The sequence below is a fragment of the Mustela nivalis genome (assembly GCF_964662115.1).
Source record: "Mustela nivalis genome assembly, chromosome: 16".
NCBI classification, from domain to species: domain Eukaryota; kingdom Metazoa; phylum Chordata; class Mammalia; order Carnivora; family Mustelidae; genus Mustela; species Mustela nivalis.
In genome coordinates, this window is record NC_139035.1 from 4670198 (window position 1) to 4696314 (window position 26117).

General features: G+C 39.4%; 1 protein-coding gene and 1 long non-coding RNA gene across 2 annotated transcripts in view; one reads left to right on the plus strand and one right to left on the minus strand.

Moving 5' to 3' along the window:
* The window catches only part of LOC309849853, a 524627-nt gene that overhangs the window by 322969 nt on the left and 175541 nt on the right, over nucleotides 1-26117 (plus strand). Inside the window, exon 3 of the long non-coding RNA XR_014303952.1 lies at nucleotides 1329-1564. This is a non-coding gene — a long non-coding RNA (uncharacterized lncRNA). The remainder of the gene's footprint in view (nucleotides 1-1328; nucleotides 1565-26117) is intronic.
* Nucleotides 11003-21298, minus strand: TNFSF18 (TNF superfamily member 18). The gene is made up of 3 exons (XM_082702829.1): nucleotides 21100-21298; nucleotides 15330-15360; nucleotides 11003-12981 (listed from the first exon to the last, which is right to left on the minus strand). The coding sequence occupies exons 1-3, from the start codon at nucleotides 21241-21243 to the stop codon at nucleotides 12635-12637; spliced, it is 522 nt and encodes a 173-aa protein (XP_082558955.1). The 5' UTR covers nucleotides 21244-21298; the 3' UTR covers nucleotides 11003-12634.

Sequence of the window (26117 nt, forward strand, 5' to 3'; positions counted from 1 at the left end):
AAAAAAAGTCTGCCTCAACCCCTGTTTGGGGTTGCCTGATCTAAAGAGAGCTTTTAAATTATATGTGCATGAAAGAGGAGGCATTAGTTTAGAAGTGTTAACCCAAATGCTGGGGGAATCTTCCCCAACTTGTAGCCTATTTTTCAAAACAGTTGGAACAGATAATCAAAGGATGGCCACCCTGCCTCCAAGCAGTCGCTGTAGCTTGTGATGTTTTACAGGATGCTGAAAAGTTTACACCTGGCCAACCTATAAGGTCTTCGTACCTCCACAAGTGCTGCTCTGTTGGAAGAGAAGGGTGGCTTTTTCTTGCGGTTGGCAGAATGGGGAAATATCCAGCGATTCTGCTTGATAACCTCAATGTGAAATTGCAGGCTACTTCTGTTTTAAACCCAGCATCTCTGCTTCCTGACCCCAGTGATCATCTTGAGTATGATCATTTAGACATTGTGAACTTAGCACATTCTAGCAGGCCAGACCTCGTAGGCCAGGCTTTAGAACACCTAGATTGGAAGCTCTTTATGGATGAAAGGAGCTTTACAGCTGGATATACTGTGGGGACTGTTGGAGATAACTGAGGCCCAGAAACTGCTCCCCGGGAAGCTCGGCTCGGAATGCTGAGATCATTTTCCTAATGAGGGCTCCTCCCTTTGTCTGCTGGTAAGAAGGTAAATATATACACTGACTCTCAGGATATCTTTTTCATGGTGCATGTTCATAGTGCCATTTGGAAGGACCAGGGACTGCTGACATCTAAATTAAGTATATTAAGCACTCTGTGGAAATCTTAGCTCTACTGAAGGCTATACAACAGACATCTAAGGTGGCAAACACCGGGGACCTCAAAGAGGGGAAACCCATGTAATTAAAGGAAATTCAGCTAGCAGACATTGTGGCAAAATGGGCTGGTAAAGAAACTTTTTTAGGGTACTTTGATTCCTCATAGAGATCTCTGCAGTTATCGCAAGTATACTGCAAGAAACAGGCTGAAGAGTGGGGACTTAATAATACAGAGACTACATTCCTCTTGAAGGCCTCAATCTGTAGGAAAGATTGGAAAAATGAATCACACCTTGAAGAAAACTATAGCTAAAACTTGTGAAGAGCCTAGCGTAACTTGGGATAAAACATTGCTTTTGCACTTCTCAAGATAAGGGCAGCTCCCCAAAGCAGGTTGAAATTAAGCCCTTTTGAAATTGTGCATGGGAGGCCTCTCCAGGCTAGCTTTGACCTCCCTGTCCTCAAATCAATCATGAATTAAATGTTATACGATATGTTTAAAATTTAAGTTGATAATTAAATAGTATGCATGTGTTTGTTTCCACTAGACCCAGTGACCTGATGAAGTACCATACCCCCTTCATCTCTGGTGACCAGGTGCTACTCAGGACCTGCAGGGAACAGGGCCAACTTGCTGAAAAGTGGATGGGACCACATGACCTATTAGTGACTCTCTAATCATCTCTTACACGTTGGCTGCCGTGAAATCTTGGATACATCACAGATGGGTGAAAACAGCCCCATTTGAGGAATCAGAAACAACCTGAAGCTTCCTCGTGGACATGTGAGTCAGTGGAACATAGATTCCACAAACTTACTTCAGCTTTTTATGCTATTTATTTTACTACTAAAATGGGCTTAATAGTACTTATAATAGGAGTTGGCATATATGTATGTTCATCCAGGTGATTATGATTTGCATAGCTAAGAGGTGCTCTAAGTAGGATGAAACTGATAAGAGACTATTCGCTGCTTTTAAGTCCTCACCTAGCAAGGTTACAAATGATTTTCTAGAACAAGTCTGTTTGTTTCCCTCCGTGACCTCCCTCTGATGTCCCAGTTCATCAGGAACTAGTTAGACTCTGGACGACGTCCTTTTCCCTTTAGTTTTGTAAGGTTATGGAAGAACATGATTGATGGGGCGTGGATTTGCAGCAAGTCTAAATTATAATCAGCACATTCCTGCATGTCAACCTCTAAGCACACGGTAAGTTTATAGCAATCAATTCTGTTTAAAGTTTCTCTGGGAACTTGAAGAACCTGGCCCATGTTAACTGAAAACAATCACCTGGTTGATTGTTTAAGCCCTAGTAGCAGCTGTAGCTGGTTCCTCCCCCCATCCACTTCTCTCACCCTTTTAAAATTCCCTGCCTGAACTGAGCTGGGAAAATGGTTTTTTGAGGACATTAGTCTGACATCGCTTTGGTTAGCTGAAATTTCTTGAATGAAGTCACTTTCTCTGTCCCAATACCTTATCTCTGGACTTGGAGGGCTGTTTTGCGGGGAACAGATTTGATCTGAATTCAGTAACATTCTGAGCATGTTTAACGTAGGTTAGATGAAGCTGTGATGTTTGGAAGATTAAGTATGTGAAATGAATTCTCAACTTGTATTTTCAACTTATAATGGGTTTATTAAGATGTGACCCCATCGTAAGTCAAGGACAATCTGTATCTTTGTATAAGATACCTTTGTGATTTGAATTCATCTGATTCTCTTACTAGATCTATCCTCTTAAATCTCAATTCCTTATAAATATTCACATTATCCGTAGCACCTAACTACCCTCTGTCTCTGGGAGAACCATGATACGTATTTGTTGAGTAAAATGAGTGAATGAATGAATGAGTAATTAAGATATTTTCTTGATATAAAATTGAGTCACCATTATTTATGTAACTTAAATACTGCATTTCGATAAAGTATAGCCTCCATTTAACTGTGTTTCTAGAAAAGTTCTAGAAAAGGCAACTAATAAGAATACGTTACAGAGATTTAAGCTTTTTAATGGTCATCATTCCAAGCACGATGCAAATATCGGTATGCTAATATGTAAAGTGTGAAGAGGTTGCTCATGGAAAGAAAAGGAAACAAATTTAAGGGAAAGGCAAGACTTCCTACCTAATATAGCTAGTTGTAAGCTGGTAATAACACAAAACTCATTGGCATATATTGAACTTTCTGTTGCCAGGAACTGAAACTGTACCATGCAGTATAAATAAGCTTCCTTAATTTACTGATGAAAGCACCTCCCTCTGGAGAAGCTACACACATTGTTCAAGCTCACATAGAGTGTAATGGGCAGAGTCAGGATTTAAATTGAGGCCTGTTCTAACCCTAAATGCATCCCCTGACCACTGTATTTGATTGCCTCTCCTGAGATGATATAGCCAGAAGATAACAGATGTTTTCAAATATTTTTGAAAGGACATCTTAGAGTTGATGGGCCTCATCTCATCGAAGGGAAAGGACCCACTTACAGTAGCTCCGGGAGAAAGGTGGTTTATAGGCTCTAGAACAGGAGTGAGTATTGTGTCAGCAGCTGCAGCATGGGGGGACGGGAAGGGGGGGATGAGAAAGGAAATTTCCTGAGAAAGGAAATCTTCTGGATTTTTCCAGAAGAGGGTACCCTGATCAGCCAACATTAATACCAGGTCTTTTTGCCCCGTAGATGCCTCTTTCGCTCCATTCTCCTGGGGATTACTTACTCTCTACCATTCCACAATTCTTTTCACAATCAAGTTTTTACAGACTAGTGTAGCTTATTGACTCGCCTTCCATTTACTCTACATCTGGCAACTGTGCTTCTCATTTGTTCCCCATTCCTGGAAATCCACATTCCCCCCACCCCCACCTTATGCCACTGAAAATGATCTTGCTGATGTCACCAAAAATTATCTACCAGCAAAATCCAATGGGAAATTTTCAATCCTCATAGTGTCTGACTTTTTGGAGCTTCCAACATTGTTGAGCACTCCCTTGCTCTTAATCACTCATGGCCCGTTTCTTTGGATCCATTCCACCAGTAGACCTCATTTGTCCCTGGCTACCCGTCCTCAAATACTGGTGCTCCCAGCCCTCATTCACTGGCTCCCTTTTCATTCTAAACTCTTGCTGTTGTGATATAATTCACAACAGTGACCTTACCCTAAAGGCTGTTGACTTTTACTTATTCATCCCTTCCCATGAGACTTCTTCTGAGTTCTAACTGCCTGTGAGTCATGACCACTTAGGTAGTCTACAGCATCTCAGACCATACACTTATATATCTGAATTCATTATCTCATCCATCCCAAACTTTTTCTAGATTCTCTTTCCTGTCCCTTACTATGAAAACACCATCCTCTCAGTATCACCAAGAAGGTCCTTCCCTCTTCTCCATCCCTCACTTTGAATCTATCACTCTACTAGTCAAGACTCTGATTTCAGTTAATAGAAACCAACTTCACCCAGTTGAGGGAAAAGGAGGAATGTTTTACAAAGGTACAGTGATTCTCCTAGGATCCAAGGACAAGCACGTAGCTGGGCCATATAAGTTAATAGTTAAGTGGAGTTTCTTTCCATCTTTCACTGCTACTTCTCTCTGCATACTCCTTTTATTCTTTTGTCTCAGCTAGATCAAATTTCTCTGTTTCTCAGAGAAAACCAGAGGGAATATAGGCTACCCAATAGCTCCACGTTTTTATCTTGTCCAGGTGGTCCTAGGTAGTTAATTCTGGACAGGTCAAGCTCAGCTAAGAGAATAGGGTTACTTGGTAAAAACAAGGCTGCTGAAATCTGCCCTGTAGATAAGAAAGTCTGGTAAGGAAACCACTATGAATTTGACAGAAACTCCAGTAGTATCTACCACAATAACTAAAGTCTGATGATTCTATGACCTAAATTTTTCTCTGTCTCTTCCCTATCCCCATGGCTAATGCCATTGTCCTTATTTAAGTCCTCATCTCTATTGTAGCTCATTTACTGCCATTAGAGTGATTATATATACAGTCCTCTGATCATTTGTATACATATCTTTCTCTGCTAAGTTCTGAACTTCTTGAGGACAGGCAATATATCTTTTGATTTCTGTATTCCCTCTGGGACTTAGCATAATATGTGGGATGTAATTGGCCCCAGGAAGTATTTGTTCAATGAATAAAAGGTGTTTCAGTATCTTTGGCCGTTTTTTCATTTGGGCCTTCTACCTAACCACTCTGGTCTGCAGATTATGCCTGCCAATAACCTCCTGGTTGTAATTAGAATTCCCACTCAGTGCTTCCTCAGGGAGGGACGGGCTGACTAACAAACCTCCACCTTCGTTTTTATCTCATGCTCTTGTGAATTTGGTTATATGGTCCCTGCGATATTTATAAACTCTAAGACTTGGATAAAATTCCATTTCTGTACCTATAAATGTGAAGACTGGACATTAGACATGGTAACTTCACCATTCTGAAATAACCACCCTGAACAGCCTTGTTGAAAAGGCAGCACATTAAGTAAGGCAGCATATGTCAGTATCTGTGCTCAGAAACTATAGTTCATGTTTATGAAAATATTCACTTGGAGTAAGTAGTAACAAATCCAAAGATTGTCAATGCTCTTGCAGAGGAAATATGTACACGTTCTAAAATCTCACATGTTGCTGAGCCCTTTAATTGCTCTATAAAAATATGTGAGGAAAAATTACCCCTGGAGCTATGCTGTGAAGTTCATGAGAAATCGATTTTCCTGAATATGTTTGCTTTAAAGAATGATCAGTACCATAATAACACTGTTGTAAGAACCATTTTTTTTGAGAATATACCCATGGATCTTTCTAATATAAATTTCCAAAAAAAGCCAAGGTAGAAGCTTAACCTAAAATTTGGTGAGGACATTACTGTGGTGGAGCAAAGTACTGTGTTCAGAACACTGCTTTCTAGGGAAACAAAGATAATGAACTGAGGACTATCATGATGACGGCGGTGGTGTGGGCAGTGGTGATAGCGGCCAACTCTGACTGGGCACTTGTTGTGTGCGTACTTAGAAGTTTCAGTGCATTACTTAGAGGTCTAAAAAACCTAGAGGAATAGACGTGAGCATACCATTTTGAGAGGTTGTTGACAGCATATGTACCGTGTAACTTGCTGGTCAGTGTAACCAAGAACCAGAGTTCCATCTTCTTCGCTTATTCATGTCAGTACATCTTAAGCTCTTTTAATGTTCCAAGCACAATTTTAGGTACTGCTCATACCATATTAAACATATAAAATGGAACTTACCTTACCTTGGGGAGGAGAAAGAATAAAAGAGATGTTAAATATCTCAACTTGAGAAATGACAAAGGTCAGTAACTTAGGAATAGATCCAAATCTGCAATAAAAATCAGTGGCAGCCATCATTTTAATGTCTACTATGTTCTCAAGAATTTTATGTAAATTTAAAATAGGTTTAAATTCCAACTAACTTATTTTTTTTAATTTTTTTACTTTATTTTCAGTGTAACAGCATTCATTGTTTTTGTACCACACCCAGTGCTCCATGCAATCCGTGCCCTCTCCAATACCCACCACCTGGTTCCCCCAACCTCCTACCCCCCGCCCCTTCAAAACCCTCAGATTGTTTTTCAGAGTCCGTAGTCTCTCATGGTTCACCTCCCCTTCCAGTTTCCCTCAGCTCCCTTCTCCTCTCTAAACCAACTAACTTATTATTTGATTCAACAAATGTTTATTAAGCTCCAACTACATGTCAGACATTGGACAAGCAAGAGTAAGCAAAATAAATAAGAAAGGTCTCCAAGAGGGTGAGCAGTTTGTCCAAGATCCAAATAAGTAGTGAATGGCAAAACTGGGATTTGAAAACAAGTTTGACTTCAAAGGTAGAAGTTATGATGCTATTGAAATAACCCTAGTGGCACAGACAAGAGACTTAGCAGAAAAAGAGGTCAGATTCTCTTTGAAGGTAAGGATGACATGATTTCCTAACAGATTAAATGTTTGAAAGAGAGGGTCCACAGAGGTTTTTCTCTATGCAACTGAAATGAGGAGGGGCTTCAAGAAACGCCAGTTTGGGAAAACATTTCAGAGATGGCGGTTTTGAGATCTCTGTTCTATTTCCAACATGAAGTTGCTGATTCCACAGGTGCATTTACACGTCTGACGTAAAGCAGAGCAACTTGGGCGAAAGAGGAGTATTTGAGAGCTGACAGCACTCAGGCCGATAATTGTGGTATTGACTGTGGCAGATAATGTGGTATTGACTGTGGCAAAGCTCAGATGCCTTCGGTCACCAACGTTCAAGTGTCGGAGCTGCCATTAGGTTATGAAAAGCGAAGAGCCTGACCTTTCTTTTCAGACTCAGAGGATAGACGGCCACTGCTTTTGTGATGAGAGACAGGTTTATAGTAAGTCTCATGGGCAGCACCTGTGTTGGTTTTAGATTGTTGTTCGTTTCATTTTGCGTATTTATTTACTTGTCTGTTTGTTTGTTTAGCAGCTTTGAATCTTTTTAAATACTTGGAGAAATATTCAGCTGAGATTCATTATATGCCATAAAATAGCAGCTCATAAACTGTGGTGTGCAGAAGTCCATGTTGGAAAATCCATTTGATCCCGAGTCCTCACTCCTAGAAACATTTATTCGGTGGACTTGAATGAGGCCCAGGAATCTCTTGTTTTTTGTTTTTGTTTTTGTTTTCCAAGCATCCCCAGCGAGTCTGATGTATACAGTCCATAAACTTCACTTTGAAAACCTCTGCCATTGATCATTGAATAAATTGAATAAATTGCTTTGCCCTAGGGTATTATAAAGGTTGTTGCTTCCAAGTATGTCTGCCCAGCAGAGCTTAAAACAAATAGGATTTTGTCCTGTTTTAGTGATTCAAGAAAAGGTAGCTTATTGGCTATTTTCCCTTAATGTAAGTGAATTTATAAGGTTCTTTATCTTACTTATATTAACAGTGTTCCTCAGAACAGGTTTTGATGGGGAAGGAGAGTAGTTGAGAGCAGTAGGGTTATCCAGAGTACATATGATAATGCTGAGTTCTTACCAATGCCAAAGTAAATTTATGATTTATTTGTTCACCCAAAAGAGAAAAGGACTATGAGCTAGGTACTGTGTCAGACTCTGGATTCTTGGACATTGGATTCCTTTTAGAGATTAGCCCATTGGTTAAGAGATAACAACCCATAAGCATGGAGGAAAGGTTAAAAGTCTCTGTGTCTTCCATTCTGCAAAACTGAAACTCACTAGTTCACCCCAGTCCATCGGACTCTGTATGTTTGCAGCCCAGAGTAAGCAACATGCTACCCCTGTAGAAAGCTGTCTGGAAACAATGCCTCTGAACACAAAAATCAGATTCCCACTCTGATTATGCAATTGAAGCAAAGAGAGAGGTGGTTTAATCTAATGATTCTGTTCATTGAATTTTCATGTTCCTATTCCTAAAAGTTTCCTGAGTTCTTTGAAGCAGGTCTGCTTCAAAAACCCTCCAGTCTGCTTTCCCAAATGGCATAATGGAATTCATCAATACTGGCTTGTGTCTTCGAGTGGTCGCTCATATAAGCTGCTTGGAATTCCTTAAACTAGTTAACTGCTAACAGAATCTAGTACATTCGAATAAAATAAATGGAAAGTCTGCATTTTACTATCTAGAGCATTCCTTGTGAACCTAGAGAGAGAGTGCTTAAAGCTCAGGACCAGGGGAAAGTTTATTTTTCCTAATAAAACAGTGTGTGTTAAAACAAATTTTTTGGACGAAACAACTCTATTCCCATCATGCTTTCTAATTTTCGTAGATTCTCAAGAAATTAAAAGCAATCTTTTATGTTCATTTGTAACAATGTTCTTAAGCCTAACTTTTCTGAACTATAATTTCCCTCTCCCTCCGCCTTTTTATATTTTGTTTCTCTGTGATGAGAGTTTGGAGTGCTTTGTATTTCTGCATATTATCATGGGTCTCTCTGATCCCTTTTTGACATCTAAGAGTATACCGGGATGTTAAAGTGGGATTCTACCTGATATCAAAGTGAGAGTAAGGCAGTTGCCCCCACCAATATGCAGAATTTACAAAAGGAAAGAAGGTAAGCCCCTTTCCTCTGATACTCTTTGATGCATTAGCTGGATCAAGGACATAAAGTGAGGGTAGAGGGGCGCCTGGGTGGCTCAGTAGGTTAAAACCTCTGCCTTCGGCTCAGGTCAAGATCCCACGGTTCTGGGATTGAGCCCCGCATCGGGCTCTCTGCTCATCGGGAACCCTGCTTCCCCCTCTCTCTCTGCCTGCCTCTGCCTACTTGTGATCTCTGTCTATCAAATAAATAAATAAAATCTTAAAAAAAAAAAAAAGTGAGAGCAGAGTAATAAGGAGGAGAGTTTGTGATAACGTTTATAAAGAAAAGACTGTGGCCATGCTGAGTTCCACCCACTCCATTTACAGAAGGAATGAGGAGCAATGAAAGTTACTAATAGTAAGCCTGATGGGAGGACTTCAAGGGAACCCCTAAAAGAACTTTGAAGTATAGTTCTTGCAATTGGGAGATACAGAGAACGAGTGCCTGAGTACCACTAAAGAAAGCAAAAGTTGATAGTGAGCTTGAGTTTGACCCCACCCAGCAAATCTCTTGGGAAGAGGAAGGCCAGCTCCTTGATAGTAAAAATGGGAGAATCTTGCTACAGTCCTACTCTCTGAGTTTGTAGGTGCAAAGCATGTACACAGGTTTCTTGTGGATAGATGTGGGACTCACAAGAGTCATGATCCATAGAGTGACTTTGCCAGGGTTGCTAGTGACCGCCAAAATAGAGATGCATCCTATCAGATCAAGAAAATTGTATGTACCAAGGTTTCCTTTAAACGTCGACCTGAAGGTAGTTGACTAGACTCCTCACCCATACTTAATCAGGTTTTTGCTTCTTCTTCTCACATAAAAAATTTTTTAAATGTCCTCTCATCCCCACCAATGAAATTGCTTCTTTGAGATCAAATGCAAAAAGACAGGAATTTCATCTCCAAGATGAACAGACAGGCTTCATTTAAGGAGTTCAAACCTGTATTACTTTTCAATTAACTGCCATCTTCAGAAGTAGAGACTTCACCCACAGTGAAATTCCACACTCTATGTAAGTTTTGATGAGCAAAATGGAAGGTTTAAAAAAAAAAAGTTAGTGTAAGAAGTGTTAGTGATGGCTTTGTTGTGAGAATGGCTGAGGTGGAGTTGAGGGGTGGGTGGAAGACAGAATGTGAGACTGTCGGACGAACTCATCAGAAATTGGGACAGGGGTGCTTGGGTGGCTCAGTGGGTTAAAGTCTCTGCCTTCAGCTCAGGTCATGATCCCAGGGTCTGGGATCGAGCCCCGCATCAGGCTCTCTGCTCGGCGAGGAGCCTGCTTCCCCCACATCTCTACCTGCCTCTGCCTACTTGTGGTCTCTCTCTCTGTCAAATAAATAAATAAAATCTTAAAAAAAAAAAAAAAAAGAGAGAGACTGGGACACCCGTAATCAAAAACTAATTGCATCCAGCTCTCGCTTTTGCCTAATGCTAGCCGAGCAAGTGTGTTCACACGGTCAAGGTTTTCTCTGAAGCTCCTGAACGTTCTCAACATCACAGACGCTACACTGATAAATCCACAGATAAGTCAGCTACAGTCCACTTACCGATATACATTTATTATACAAAAATGTATAATTTTTGTATGTATGTATTATACAAATGTATAATCTTTGTATAATAAATGCATTATTTATTATTATTTTTTTTTTATTGTCATTTATTACCTTCAAGTATTTGAAGGAAAAAGGAAACAGTATACATGAAAACAATGGCAGAAATGACACCACCAGGAAGCTTCAAGGTCACCTGTCAGTAGCCCTCTCTCTGGCTGCAGGTGCTGAGATCACTCTTGCCCTGAGAAATCACTACCAGGTGGGACTCTTGCTGGGAGTATGACAGTTTTACTCTCTCCCTTGCCTGCCTCAATTTTCCCAGGAACGAGGCAGGAACAGAGAGGAGTCATTAAGGAGAGTTTTACAAACAGTGGTGTGCAGGTGAACAGGCTGTCCCAAAGGAAAATCCCTAATTTGCAGTGTCACCAATTCCCATGGTTTAAATAGTCCCACTGTGGCCAATTTCAAGAATGGCTGTAATTAATAACCAGATTGCAAAATTTTGGAAAACTTAACAATCAGCCGTCACGAGCTTAGTGCTTGCTCCCTCCAGCACTGCAACACACTGTTGTTTATAAATCAACAACAATCAATTACAAGTTTTTATAAATATGTGATATAACTTTACTTTTCTGAGAAGATATGCAAATGCAAGAGAAGCAAGGTGTCTAGGTCTTTGCCCAATACAACCACTCAGCAGATGTTTTATTTAAAAAGACTAAAAAACATCTTGACCTTAGGCTTGCTCTGCTCCCCAGCGATTTCTGTACTATACAATACAAATATTTTTAAATTAACTTTATATGTAACACTATTAATTAACATAATATAGTTTTTTACAAATATCCATAAATATTTTAAATGGGCTATCACGTCATCATATTACATAGCTTTCAACAAGAATCCACAGACAGCTAATTAATTTAACAGAGTCTAAAATCTTTAGCAAGCTATCATTGAATTGAAGGTTAGTCATTATTTTGGGAAGTTAACGTGTTTGACCAAGACCAGCTCTTTGAAGTGAGGACGGGGATTTGGTTGGAGTAAGCGCTGAGCAACAACCTCATGTGCCCTGCTTCAAACAGGGAAACGAAAAATAGTTTGCTAAGAAAGGAAAGTTCATTGTAGCTTTATTCTACCCACCTTGAGCTGAAAGGGAGTGCGGCTGATATTCTGCTAAGCTCTGTAGACTTAACTTCGTAGCTGAAATACTAACCCTAAAGCTGAGATATTATGACACATTGAGGAAGACCATGGCCCTATCAATCACTACTTCTATGGGTTGAGGCAAGTTACTTATGTTCCAGATGCATTCATATTTTCACTGTTAAAATTGTGCCAAAAACACCTGCCTCATTTGCTTCATAGAGTCGCCCCGTGATGCATGAAAGCACTTTGCCAACTGTGGCGAGCCAGCTAAAAATACGAAATTATTGCATGACATAACACATTACTGATGATACCAATTGCTAGGGTTTAATTTTAGGATTACTAATGATTACTCTTTCTTTACTACTGACATGTAGACACATCAACACCTTCTCATGAGCCCTGTGTCAAGGTTCAGAAGGAGGCTTTGACCAGTTTGTTTTATAAAGCCTTCTACATCCCAAACGTGATGAAATCAAGGGAAATTCCCAAGTAAAGTGCACTTCATTCTATGCCCTCTGTGGCTGCGCCCCAATAAATCTCTAGAGTATTCTCTGTCTTCTTAACATCATCACATCTAAAGTGGGGTGTTGTTGGCATATCTGTGGCCACCCTCCCAGTCTGGTTACTTTTATTAGGAGGGCCTCGAAAGACAGGAGTATGGGAAGAATAAAGTGAAACAGCCCAAGCATATGAGAACAAGGCCAGGCCACTGCCCTGGATCTTTTTTTTGCACACCAGGTAAGGCTCCCAGGGCAATAAGACATTTTTCCCATCCAAGGATTTAAGAATTAGACACAGACTCTTTGAGAACCTTCTGTCCTCGAGCGACCCACAGTCATTTCTCGTGGATTGATAAAGCATCTTTGCTGACCCAAGGTCAAAGGTAAACAAATGTCTCTGGCCTGTCCTCTGAGTCTTTTTTGGATAAACTTGAGAGATGAAAACTCACATGCAGAGAGGTTCTATGTGTGTTGATTTGTATGCTCAGACAAGCTGCGGGTGTGGAAAGTTGGCCTCCTCCAACGCAATCACCAGCATCTCTCCACGTGGGAAAGATGGCGCGGAGGCCAAAAGGCGTCTCTAGGGGTTATACTGCGGATTTGCCAGCAGCACGATCCCCCAGTATGTGTGGTTTTTTAGTACCTGATGGTCAGAGTTGTATATTAGTTCTAGAATATCCCCAGCACGCAATTCGTAAGTTCCTCCTACATTTTGAATTTTAGAGTTGTTTGTTAGAGCTTGTATGATGTCTTCGTTTTTACGTAGCCGCACTGCAAAAGGAGCTGGTTCCTTGTAGGTTGTGTTGGGAGTCACTTGGCCATAAATGAGATACAAGCCATTCTGAAGTATTTCCAGTTTCTCATTCGCTGTCTTATTCACACAAGGAAGCTTAGGACATGTCATTTGCCATTTTAAAGGGGATGGTCCTGTAAGACATTTACAGAGGAGAAAAGAAAGGAAAGCGTGGTTACTCATTTCATCCCCTTCCTGATTATAGTTCTTTCCCACTTACAGGTTGTTTCTCTCCCTAGTCTGTGTTAGTTTTCTCCAACCACAATTTTAATATTTTAAGTATCTAGTCCTTGTTTTAGAGCTCTAAAGAAATGGGTTTGGAGGAGAAAAATGGGTTGAGTTTTAGGGGTCACTCCATCTGTTGTCAATGAGTATTTGTAAAAGAAACTAAAGAAGGAGAAGAGAGAGAGGACTCACACACCAGGACTGTGATGACCAAACTTGACAGGACGCATATTCATGCTTTTCTATGTAAATACTATTTATTGTGTATCATTTTATCATTGAGACCTTCCTCATCAGTCTACAGAAAATAGTGCTCTCCTGCCGTCTCTCCCTTAATCCTGCTTTAGTTTTCTTCACAGAAGGTGTGTCATCATCATTATAAATTAAGTGGCTCATTTCTTTATTGTTTGTATTATACCCACTTGAATATAATGTCTTTGAGCACACGTGCTTCTCTGTTTTGCTCACTGCTATATCTTCAGCACCTAAAAGTTCCCCAAACCTACTGTTTGCTCAATAAATATTTCTTGATTGAATAATACATCCATGCTCCTGAATTAGATGTATTATGTCTAAATTATGGCTTTGGATCTCAAGATCTGCTTGGGATATCATGGTAAATTCACAAGTCTATTTATTTATTTTTTTTTTAAAGATTTTATTTATTTATTTGACAGACAGAGATCCTAAGTAGGCAGAGAGGCAGGCAGAGAGAGAGGAGGAAGCAGGCTCCCTGCTGAGCAGAGAGCCCCATGCGGGGCTCAATCCCAGGACCCTGGGATCATGACCTGAGCTGAAGGCAGAGGCTTTAACCCACTGAGCCACCCAGGCGCCCCAATTCACAAGTTTATAAATGGAAATTATTTGAATTTTTAAATACAAAAATTTAAATTTTTAAGTGTTTAAATATAAATATCCCTAGTTTAAAACTGTCAAGGGATGGAGAAAGAGTCAAGACTTTGTCACTTATTTTCATAGGGATATGGGGAATTTACATATTTTTCTAGTGTTAATTGTTTTTGCATAGTAATGTATTTCAGAGCCCCGGGGAGTATCTTGATCATTCAAAAATACTTATTTGGCCTGTTATCTAATTCTCTGTAATTTTTTTATGAGGGAAAAGCTTTTATTTCATAATTAGAAAGAAACCTCGACAAGAAAGCAATGCACAAGAGATCACACATTGACTTAAATTGTTATTTATATATAACTGATTGATTATAAGACTCTGAGGGTAGATTCTGAAGGATAATGAAGGAGGGATCACTAGAGCAAGTAGTAAAGTCTCTCTGTACCTTCAATGAGCCCAAAGCCCAGAATTTCTTTCTGCTTTACACGTAATACTTAACAGACAAAAGGCAAGTCACCAGGAAAAAGTGTCACTGGTTCTCTCATTCTACAGTAGGAGCCACTTAAAGACTTGAGGCCACTTAGCAGCACTTGAGTTTCTCAACATTTTACCACCTCGAGAAGAAATTTCAAACATATTATTTTTACTCCATTTACTAGAAAAACAAAAACAAATTACAAAGGCAGAGACAAGTACTAAAAAGAGATTCCATAATTCCCACAAGCCAGGGAAGCCTGGCATTTAGAACTTTATGGGAAAAGAGGGATTGCTGTTAACTTTAGAAATGTTCTGCTCTTGGCTGAAATGTGTGTGTGTGGGGGGGGGGGTCCTGAAATATGTAAACAATTCAAATGCATTTATTTTTTATGGATTCTAAGGCATATGTAAGTCTCAGTGTACCTATAAACTGTAACGTGTGTTCTTAGTGAATACCGGGTCATCACTCTAAGGGAAAGGGGCTCAGGAGCGGAGAGGACAGGCACAAACAAAGTGGCCACTTCCCTGGTGTTCATTCCTTTTCTATGTATTTGGAAACAGAAATGTCGCCCTACACACACTCTACTGGGTACCAGCAACATGTGAACTGTGAGAACTTTGAGTTCGTCAGAGGGAAAGGTGGTAGAAATTTGAAACATGTGCTAATTGAAGACACAAAATTAAAGGTGGATTCCGGGGTTTCAGGTAACAGTGATGTGCATTCCTGCCCAGATGTGTGACGGTGAATGCAAGCTTCATCGAGGCATGAGCTTGTCTGTCTGGTTTACTTCTCAAGTCTCAGCTCCTAGAAACTGCTCGGACGTGATAAGCAGTTATAAATAGTAGTTGAAAAGTGAGGAAAGATGGGCTTCCTTCTTGGAACAAATACTACGAAAAGTAAAAAGGAGGCGTGCAAGACAGGTTACTTACCGAACTTAGCTATGCAGGGTTCACTGGCAGTCTGTAGGGGAAGAAAAAGAAGAACCAGTCAGGAGGGTGGCCATGGCACAACCTTCTTCATGGGGTTATTTGGTAGAGGCTTCAGATCCTGAGGCAAACTTCTTTTGCCTCGCCATATTACAAAATCCTGCCCTCCACTTTGCCTTGCCTGTTTCAGCTCTCCTTTGCAGATGGCTGGCTCCGTCTTCCCCTTTCATCACCCAACAGCCCTTTTGGGTGTTCTCGGCCAAAGTTAAGGTCTCATCCCATCCACCTAACAGGACAACTATTTGATCTCAGACTCTCCTCCTCGTGGGCCATAGGAATTATCTATCAACAGTAGTCTCCACACCCCAGTCCCTACACTGTGATCCATCGGCATGTGAAAAGAAAATAATAGAATCTCTAGTTAAGTTTATCTTTATTTTTAATAACGTTAAACTATAGAAGTATTCACAATGCAGACTGGTAAAGCCGCCTCATCTAATATCCAGACAATCACACCGTTTACAGTAACTGAGGTAACATGAGGAGGCTAGCTTCAAACTGTTGCGACATATCACAGTTCACTTGCTACAAGAAGCCACCAGTGTGCTTAATTCTATAAATATTGGTACTTAAATGCTAAAGACTTTAAAATACTTAGTAGTAAAATAAGGCATAACCACAAAAAAAATTTTTTGTACTGTGTAAAGTTCATTAGTTTCCTTGAGGAAAAGGGCTTAGGGGACTGCTTGAACTTAAAGATATTGCACATTTTTCTTTTATGGGATTTCTTTGGCTGCTGTGGTAGGAATAAAGCAAAGAGAGGACAGGGCAAAAGCAGTGAGACCAGCCAAAAGATCACTGAAATCCTCTAGGCAAGAAGGCATGGTGCCTCTGACCAAGGTGCTGGCCATCCGGACGTGGATATGGGATGAGAAAATGAGAAGACGAAGATGGTCCAAGATGTGGGGCATCGGTAACTGAAAAGGTAAAGTTGTTCATCACTGAAATGAGCAAGATTTAAGAGGAGTAAATTGAGAGGAAAGAATCATGAGCTCACTTTTGGACACATCAAGTTTATGACTCATGCTTCTGACATACCCAGGCAGACGCGAGTGTCAGGTAGGCCTTTGGATCTACAAGGATGGAATTTAAGGAGTTTTGATGATATACATTTTGGAATCTTTAGCTTCTCTGAGACACTTTAAGGCGTGAGGCTTGCTAGATTGTCAAGGGGGTGAGTACAGATAGAGAGGAGCACTGGAACACTGCAGGGTGTGGAGGTCAGGAAATGAGGAAGAAACACCAAAGGAGACCAGTGAGTCAGAAGGGAAACTTGAAGAGTGTGATGTTGGAAACAAAGAGAAGAAAGTATTTCAGAGAGATGTGATCAGCTCTATCAAATGCTGCTGCTGGGTCAAGTGAGGTGAGGACAGGGAATTAACTGATGGATTTGATAATATAGTAGCCATTGGGGTTCTTGGCAAAAGTAGTTGCTGTGATGCGGTGAGGACAGAAGCTTAATTAGAATGGATTTAAGACCAGATGAGAAAAGAAAACTCGGGGGAATTTTGGTGTAAGGGAAAACAGAAAAATTAAATGGAGCCTGGATGGGGATGAGCGGTCAGAGAAATGTTTTGATTTTATTGTTTTTCATAGTCGTTGGTTTTGTTTTAACATGGAGGAACTGACAACATGGTTATCTGTTGCTATTTAAAGGGAATGTTCCAGCAAAGGGGAAGGAGGGGTGTGAAATAGAACGCAAGAGCAAGGAGATCATTGTTGAAGCAGTCAGTGCCCTTAAGTAAGAGGGACAGACTCTGGTTCATAGGAGGCCTTAGATAGGTTCATGAACAATTCATGCACAGTGACAATATTGTGAATATACTATTCCAAGCATGTCATTTGGTTCCTTACAAGTTTTCATTTTGTGTATCTTTTTATTATACCTTGTATTAGCCCTTATAGCTAACATAATAAATTAGCATATATGGTGGGATTATACTCAAAAATATTTTGTTGATAAGGAGGTTCAATCAGAAAGTTTGGATTCCTACAATTGTTTTTGCTCTTGCAATCATTTCATTACGAGACACCCTTTTGGGGTGTCTTAAATGCTGAAATTCAGTTTAGTTTGATCCATGATAGGCATGTGCTAGATTCCCTTATCTTCTGTTTTCTCACTTATAAAATGGGAGACATAATAGCACCTAGTTTACTGATGGTGTTTATGGGCTTAAATATAATAATCGTGAAGAAGGGCTTTGCCCATACAGATCTGGTCCTGCTTATTAAATATTAGCTGTTTCGATAATGATGCTGGTCACAATGAAGAACGGAACAAAACATTGATCCTATAATCCCAGCCAGCATTGTAAGCAAGAGAAACACACACAATTCATAGTCCTCGCCTCTTAGGCAGCTTGTGACTTTTCCAGAAACACATGATCACACACATGAGGCAATTGGGTAACAACCTAAATATAAGTGAGTGCCAAAGAATGTGGCACAGATAGCATCTGTGGTGTCTCCCATCATGCATAGAGAGTGTGTGGAGAAACCTGAGGCCACAGACAGATTAGTTGCCGGAGACAGAAATCGTGGGTGCTGTACTAGGGCTGCCTTAATGTCTACTTAGAACTACAGAAACCGCCACTGACATTTTCTACTGCCACAAATGAGACTCTGTCCAATCACAAAAATCCTCTATTTGGCAGTGAGGTATAATCTTTATTTTTATTATTATTTTTTATTGTGTTATGCTAATCATCCTACAATACATCATTAGTTTTTGATGTAGTGTTCCAAGACTCATTGTTTATGTCTTTAGCTGAGGAAATGAAACAGATGAACAAGGAATGTCCGTTTTGTTAAAAGCCTTTTTAAATTTATCCTCATTAAGTTTAAATTTTTTTAATTAAATTACAATGTCAGCAATAATGTGAATATGAATCACTGTAATCTATCAGAGCCCCCTACGGGTCAGGCACCCTCCGATCTCATTAATCCTTACTGTAGGTCTATGGGGTAGGAAGTAGCAAGCTCATTTGCAGATGAGGAAGTGCGTCTGCGAGGGATTAAGTAACTAACCCAACGTCATGCAGCTGATAAGAGGCTATGCGGAGATCCAAACAGCCCGTCTGATTCAAAAGTCTCACCCCTGCTCCTCTGTGGGGGCAGTTTCTATTTATAATACCGCTGATGTTTACGAGAGAGGTAAATAGCCATTTATGAAGAAACAAATGGGACTTTCCATTTAATTTAATTCATTTTTGCTTTGAAGGAGCAATTGCTCTTGTAACTCCATTATGACATAAGCCCAGATTTAAATGTTTGGGTTCAAATGACCAAAACAATAGTTCTTTCTTCAAACCAACAACCAACCCTACTTAGATCACATTTGGAAATAGACTCTATTTTGCTTCTAAGTACAAGCCTGACTTCTCCTTTTGGAAGCATCTTTCATTTCATTGAAGCAGGGAACTCTTCTGAACATTCATTTTTGGGTTTTTTTTTTGTTTTGTTGTGCTTCATTTTAGAGATAACTTCTGTGAGGTTATTTTCACTGAGGGGGTAGACCGAACTCCTTGGGTTCATAGCCCATCCTTCCAGTTGAATGTCTTTTGAAAGATAGGGATGGGGGAGGAGAAAGATTGTGCTCCCAAAGAAATTTCTGTTGGTGTGGAGGAAGCCAATCTTCCTGTCTAATCCTTTTTGAATTAGTGCCTGGGGATGTTGGAAAGTGGGGTTTTGTATATAAAAACTAGAAAGGATTAAAAACAACAACAACAACAACAACAAAAAACAACCAATCCTCCAAGGTTCATGCGTGTGGTGAGAAGGTGGAACAGCCACCTCATAATGACTCACCATCCGCTAGCCACACAGCCCTCTTTTCCTGAGATACTTATTTGTGGCCAATGAGGAACGGGAAGTGCAGGCAAGTGGAAAGTGAGTTACTGCATCGCGTCAGCCAGGCCTTTGGCTTTTCCTATAGGAAATAAGCCTTTATGACATCCAATCATGATCGTATCCTGAAAATCTTTAAAATCTCTCCAAATTTGAAATAAACTCTAGGCTATTTCTTTAGAGGAGGAACCTTTCATTGAGAAGATGCATGTTGTCTAGGAGAGAGAATCAGAGCTTAAACACATGGGCTTAGTCAAGTTCAATTCTGGCAAGAGGCATTCTAGGTCCCTCTGGCATTATTAGGCATCCTCTTTCCCTTTGCAGAAGCCGCTGTGTTCCTTTGAGAAGGACATATTCAGCCCCTTCTATGCATTGGTTCCCTAGCCATATATAGGAATGGATAACACCTATAACATTATCTTATATTCTTCAGGAAATCTGGTTAAAAATGGAGGTTGCTCTAAAGGGGCGAAATCTTCCGAGGTTAAGCTATTGCTATTCTCACCCTTCCTTTTCTTCACAAATCAAAACCCTCAGAATTCCTGACAATTCTTATCTTTCTGTTCAAGCATCACTTCTCCAGGAAGTTCAGACTTCTGCTTGATACATTCCTGGAGAGAGTAGGGGCGTGATTAGAAAGGCCTCTGTTGCATATCCTTGTGTACAGCTGGGGAACACAGATTAATGGTTTAATGTCTAGGAATGTGACCAAAGCTACACTTCCCCTAACTAAATTAATACCAGCAACTACGTGCCCTTCCCCTGCATCTTTTCTCGGTGGCTTTTAAATTGAGTCACAGAAACACATTTTTGGAGATTTCACCAGCCAGTCCCCTTAGAAAAATGTGTCTGCAGGTGCTAATTTCATATGTCCCTTTCTTAGATAGGCATATACTACTATATTATCTCCAAGGCTCAGAATCTTCAAATGTACCCCCAAATAGTCTAGCTCTTAAGTTAAATAAAACATTTCTTATTTTCTTTTAGTCCGTGCTATGTAGTCAACAGTCAGAAAAACTTAAGAAGAGTCTAATATATCTCCAGTTCTTTTACTAGACCCACAACTTGGGTTGGAGCTCAATGGGAAATTCCTGATAAGCATCAGGGGCTTCCCAAATACGAATGTGCTTCCTCCTCCTTCCGTGAAGCCTTCCCTGATCACTCTAGCCCAAAGCCATTGTCCCCTATTTTGAATTCCTAAAGCATTTATGCTCTCTATTATCCTTAGATGAATTATTAATCACTGTATTTTATAGCTGGAAGGGGCACTGGAGTGAACAAATCCATTCTCCTACCACCATTTTTCAGATGAAGAAACCAGAAAGACTAAATGTCTTTCTTAAATTCATACAGCTAGGGAGACCTAGAACAAGAATCCAGATCTTACCTCCTAGTTCAGTGCCATTTCCTTCCACGAAGATGCACTAATCACTGATCACTCACCTCCTTCTGTCTTCCATTATCTCCTTTTATCTTTTCCCTCAGTAAGACTATATGTTGCATCCCATTCCTTGAAGGCAGGCATATGTTTTATACCTCTATACATTTTATACCTTTTTTCCACCAAGAGGGGTTAGCAGAGTTCCAGAAAGGGAGAAAGTATTCCAAGGCATCTATCAATTGACTGATTTAATTAAATGATTCTATCTGACCCAGCTATGCAACTAACATGTAGCAATTTCTAGTACCTTTCAGTTCAAAACATTTATATAGACCTCAAAAGCCATATGCCATGACAAACTTGAAACTTTTTGCATTTTCTATACCCACACGTCTCTTCCAACTAGCTCTAACAATACTGAATGGCAATGATAATAAATAGACTTGAAAAGAAAGGCAGCAATTTTAGGCACTATGATCTCCTTACCTTGAGTGGAAGAAAAGTGAGAATTAGTGTACTGAAGGAGAAAAGCAACAGCAAAAGAGCTATTACTGAGTAGAGGCACCATTGCTTCCAGGATGATCTGCGTGTCCCTTGAGGACCTGAATGGCTTAAAGGCATATCTTCCATGAGGCTCAAACTCGTTCTCTGCAGGAATAAGAGCTCTGGAAAGCAGAAATTCACAAGTGATGGTCCAGTGATGCAACTAGTCAGTTTTGTGGTATGATAATTAGCAGTGGGTGTAATAGGCGGGGTTTTCCTTTTGATTCTGTGTGTTGGAAAACGATACTTTTGGGCTAAGTGATGACTCTCATTTGGCAAACGACCAAATGCACTGAAAGGAACAGAGGGCTAGAAGCCAACACAGACAGAGAGGATGAAAAAAACCAACACAAGGAACTTACAGAGGGAAAAAGTTCTTTTCCGAAGAGGAAGTAGAGTACTGTGTAACATTACAAATTAATTTCAGATAAGAAAATTACTTATAAAAGAAGAAATAAAGTTCAACATTAAGCCCTGTCATGCTCTTGATATCATGTATGTGTTAGGCAGGGGTTGGGGATCTAGGGAGGCTGGGGTGCATGGTTTGGAAAAAAGAGTTTCATCAATTTCTAGGATATAAAATATGTTCCTTTTGAAATAGTCTCTAGAATACAGCGGCATTACTAGAATTTCATTTTTTAAAAATATAAATACAACAAGCCCAGTTTTCTCACATCTAATCATTTTAAAACCCTGAAAGTTTCATACTGGCATCAAATAAAGTTATCATACAAAAGGATGTTTTCCCTCACTTGCACATGTTGTGAGCTTATACTCCAAAATACTTGAGTTTCTTCCTGGCACCGAAAGTGCTGATTTACTACAAAATTGAGGAAGTCCCTGGTTCTCTGTACTTCAGTGTTTCCATCTGTTCAATGGAATACCTACCTTTTTTTTTTTAAACAGAATGCCAGGATCATGTGCTAAAAAGAACATGGATTTTTAAATCAGAACTGAGATGAGAGCCTGGCACTATCCAGCTCTTACCTGGCCTTTGGCATGATACTTGATTTCTCTGTTTTGTTCATTTTTAAATTGAGAAAATTCCCACTTCACAAGGATTGAGAATGAAATAAATGTGAAAAATCTGCCTTATATGAGATGTTCCATAAGTGTTTATCTCTTTTCCACCCTTCTTAAATACTATACTGTAGTATACTATATACAGTCTAAAGTTGGAATCCATCACAAAATCCTGGAAAGTAATGATTTTAAAGAAATATGTACAGCAGGGTATTATTCAACTGAAGTTCTTTTAAATAAAAGTTTAAATGAAAGCAATTTCTTCAGTTGAAGAAATTATTTTTTAATCTAGGAGAATCAAAGGTTTTTTTTTTTTAATTAGGGGGAAAAGGCGTACTGATTTACAATCCTCACTTATAAAAGAGAAAGCTAAAGATAATAGAGGTTTTGTGGTTGGTCACACCATGCATTGCTGGGTGTAGTGGAGTGGGAACCTGAGCTCAGGGATACTAACCATCTTCTAACCTACCATCTTCTCTTAATATCACACTATTTTTAACAGTATTTCTCCCTGTGTTGTTACATTTTAACTTGGCCTTATTTTACCTTGATCAATCAGTTGTCTCTGAAGAAGAATCCAGAGTCAGAGAGGAATAATTTTTCAGTACAACAGTGTTTCTGTCACTCTGTGCTAGGTGTTGGGATACAGAGATGAATAACAAACTGACCATAAAAGAACCATACATTGTACCTAGAACTCCGGTACTCATATCAAGTCTGCAATGCACATGCACAAGGACAGAATTTAAAACTGACTCCTGAAAATTTAGACTTCTGCTTCTTTGAACTGCTCCCTCTCCTGTCTCCTTTCCAAACTATAGATGGAAATGTCTCTGCTTACTCACTTCAGTAAACATTTATTCAAATGAAGAACTGTTCCAAATAAAATCCAGTTCCTCCTTCTACCCTTAACCAACGTTGGCCTCTGCTATACCCTTATTTATTATTTTAACTTAATGAAAGTATCTTAAGAAAGATAACATGCTTATCTCAAGAAGAATACATTCCAGGGCTTCTTTTAATGAAATGGGGTTCCAAAATGAAGGAACTTCAAGTTAGAACAAGTGCTAGTAGGGAAGACTTTTGAAATTCTAGAGTAATGAGTCACCATTGGTTCATTTTTGGTGTAAGCTATAAGAATTGACATCTCAGGGGCGCCTGGGTGGCTCAGTGGGTTAAGCCTCTGCCTTCAGCTCAGGTCATGATCTCAGGGTCCTGGGATCAAGCCCCACATTGGGCTCTCTGCTTGCAGGGAGCCTGTTCCCTCTCTCTCTGCCTGCCTCTCTACCTACTTGTGCTCTCTGTCTGTCAAATAAATAAATAAAATCTTAAAAAAAAAAAAAAAAGAATTGACATCTCAGATGTCACCTCTTAGGATGCGACAAGAGCACCAAACTCAAGCTTTTGTATTTATGACCTAACACTGGATCACATATTTAGAATGAGGTTTTTTTTTTTCAATTAAGTATATTGAACATTTCCTATCAGCTTGCTACTGTTCTAAGAGCTTTGTGGGATATAAAAAGTCACAGGTGTCAAGGAATTTCCCACACACTAAATTGAAACCTTAAGCAGAGGGAGGACAGAGTCTCAGAGAACAGAAAGATCTGGATAAACTAAATTAACTGAGAACACAAGTTAGAAATGGATTGAGAGGAGAGAGGAAGGAGCTCTTTCTTGTGGGAGCCATAAAACCTGAGGGATAAATATTCAGAGGTATAAACATCATCAAATGTTAGAAAACATTTTAAAAGTTTAATATGAACAAAGGCAAAATGCCAAATTTTTGAATGGATCCAGTAGTTCTCATTCAAGGGCTGCAAAATGAGGACCTCAGGAAAACTTGTAAAAGAAAACCCTGTATGTTTTGGGTTTAAAAGAAAGAATGTAAGACATGTTTGATTAAGTTGTTTTAACTGTATTCTTGGTTGTTTCAAATTTGGGATGAGTTCGATGTATAGAAACGTGGCTCTAGCTCAGTTATTGTCGACATTATACTAACATGAATTGGGCACCGATTATGTGTCTTCACTGTGCACAGATGGTTATATATGAGCATTTAGCAACCCTCTATTGACATCCATATTTGGCTCAGTTGGTTAAGCAGCTGCCTTCGGCTCAGGTCATGATCCCAGCGTCCTGGGAGCGAGTCCCATATCGGGCTCCTTGCTCGGCAGGGAGCCTGCTTCTCCCTCTGCATCTGCCTGCCATTCTGTCTGCCTGTGCTCGCTCTCTCTCCCTCTCTCTCTCTCTGATAAATAAATAAAATCTTTAAAAAAAAATGATGAGACTGACATTTGAGAGGATAAATCAGTAGTCCATACTAAAAGAGATTGAATCCCCATCTTTTGGATCCCAGAGCTCTAATTTTTCTGCCTCTATATGCTGAAATATATGTGAAGTGGATGCCTTGTGGAAGAAAGGGAGTGGGATACATATTAAAATCTGTGAGAAAATATTAGATGGACATAAGATTCCTCCAAAACCATGTATTACTCAGGTCTGCATGCCTTGCCACATTCTTTTTATATGCTACTTACCATGACTTTATCCTTGGGACAGTCTATGGTGTAGCATACTCTGTCAGAAATACTCAATATATCAGAACTCAGTAATGCTGCACAGCTGCTTTTGCTTACTTTAGATACCAGAGTATTCACTCTTGTGACAAATAAGGCCCATTTAGCTTGAAGTTACAGAGATATAGATAGATAGAGAGATGATAGATAGATACATAGATGATCTATAATAGGCATGATACATAAATAGGGTCTTAAACTCAGAATTTTATAAAGACAACAACAGTATCTACTAAAATTAATAAACACATTTAATAAAGAGAATTGTGTACAGCTAATTATACATAAATATATATACAACTATACACATATATGTATAACATACATATTTATACACATATTTATATGTGATATGTACAAATTTTAAAAGATACTCAGAAATTTCTTGTATCAATTTCCAGATCATTCTAAGAAACAAAAAATAACCCTTATCAGGATGGTCTAGGAAATAGTTGAAATTCAAATTGGGTTTTCCTTATTTCACTATTTAAAGATGACATGATACTATACAGAGAAACTCCTAAGGAGTCCACCAAAAATTACTGGGACTGACAAATTAATTCAAAGTCACAGGATACAAAATCAATGTACAGAAATCTGTTCCATTCCTAAACACTAATAATGAAACAGCAGAAAGTGAAATTAAGAAAACAATCCCATTCGCAATTGCATCAAAAACAATAAAATATCCAGGAATAAATTTAACCAAAGAGATAAAATACCTGTACCTTGAAAACTATAAAACAGATTAAAGAAATTCAAGACAATGCAAAGAAATGGAAAGGCATTCCATGCTCACGTGTTAGGAGGAAAAACATTGTTAAGATATATACTACGCAAAGCAATCTGTTACAGATTTAATAAAAATATCAACAGCATTGTCCACAGAACTAGACCAAACATCTTAAAATTTTTATGGAACCAGAAGAGAGGAGTACTCAGAAGTATCCAAGACAATCTTGAAAAGGAAAACCAAAATTCAGACTTCAAGGCGTATTTTTTTCAAGCTGTAGTAATCAAAACAGTATGGTAATGGCACAAAAATAGACACATAGATCAATAGAATAGAAAACCCCAAAATAAACCACAAATAAATAGTCAAAGACAATAAATAGTCTTTGGCAAAGGAGGAATGAATATACAATAGGAAAAAGTCTCTTCAACAAATGGTGTTGGGAACACTGGACAGTTACATGCAAAAGAGTGAAACTGGACTGCTTTCTTACACAGTACACAAACTCAAAATGGATTAAAGACCTAAATGTGAGACCTGAGATGATAAAAATCTTAGAAGTAAGCACAAGCAGTAATTTTTCTGACACTGGCAGTAGCAGCATTTTTCTAGATGTCTCCTGAAGC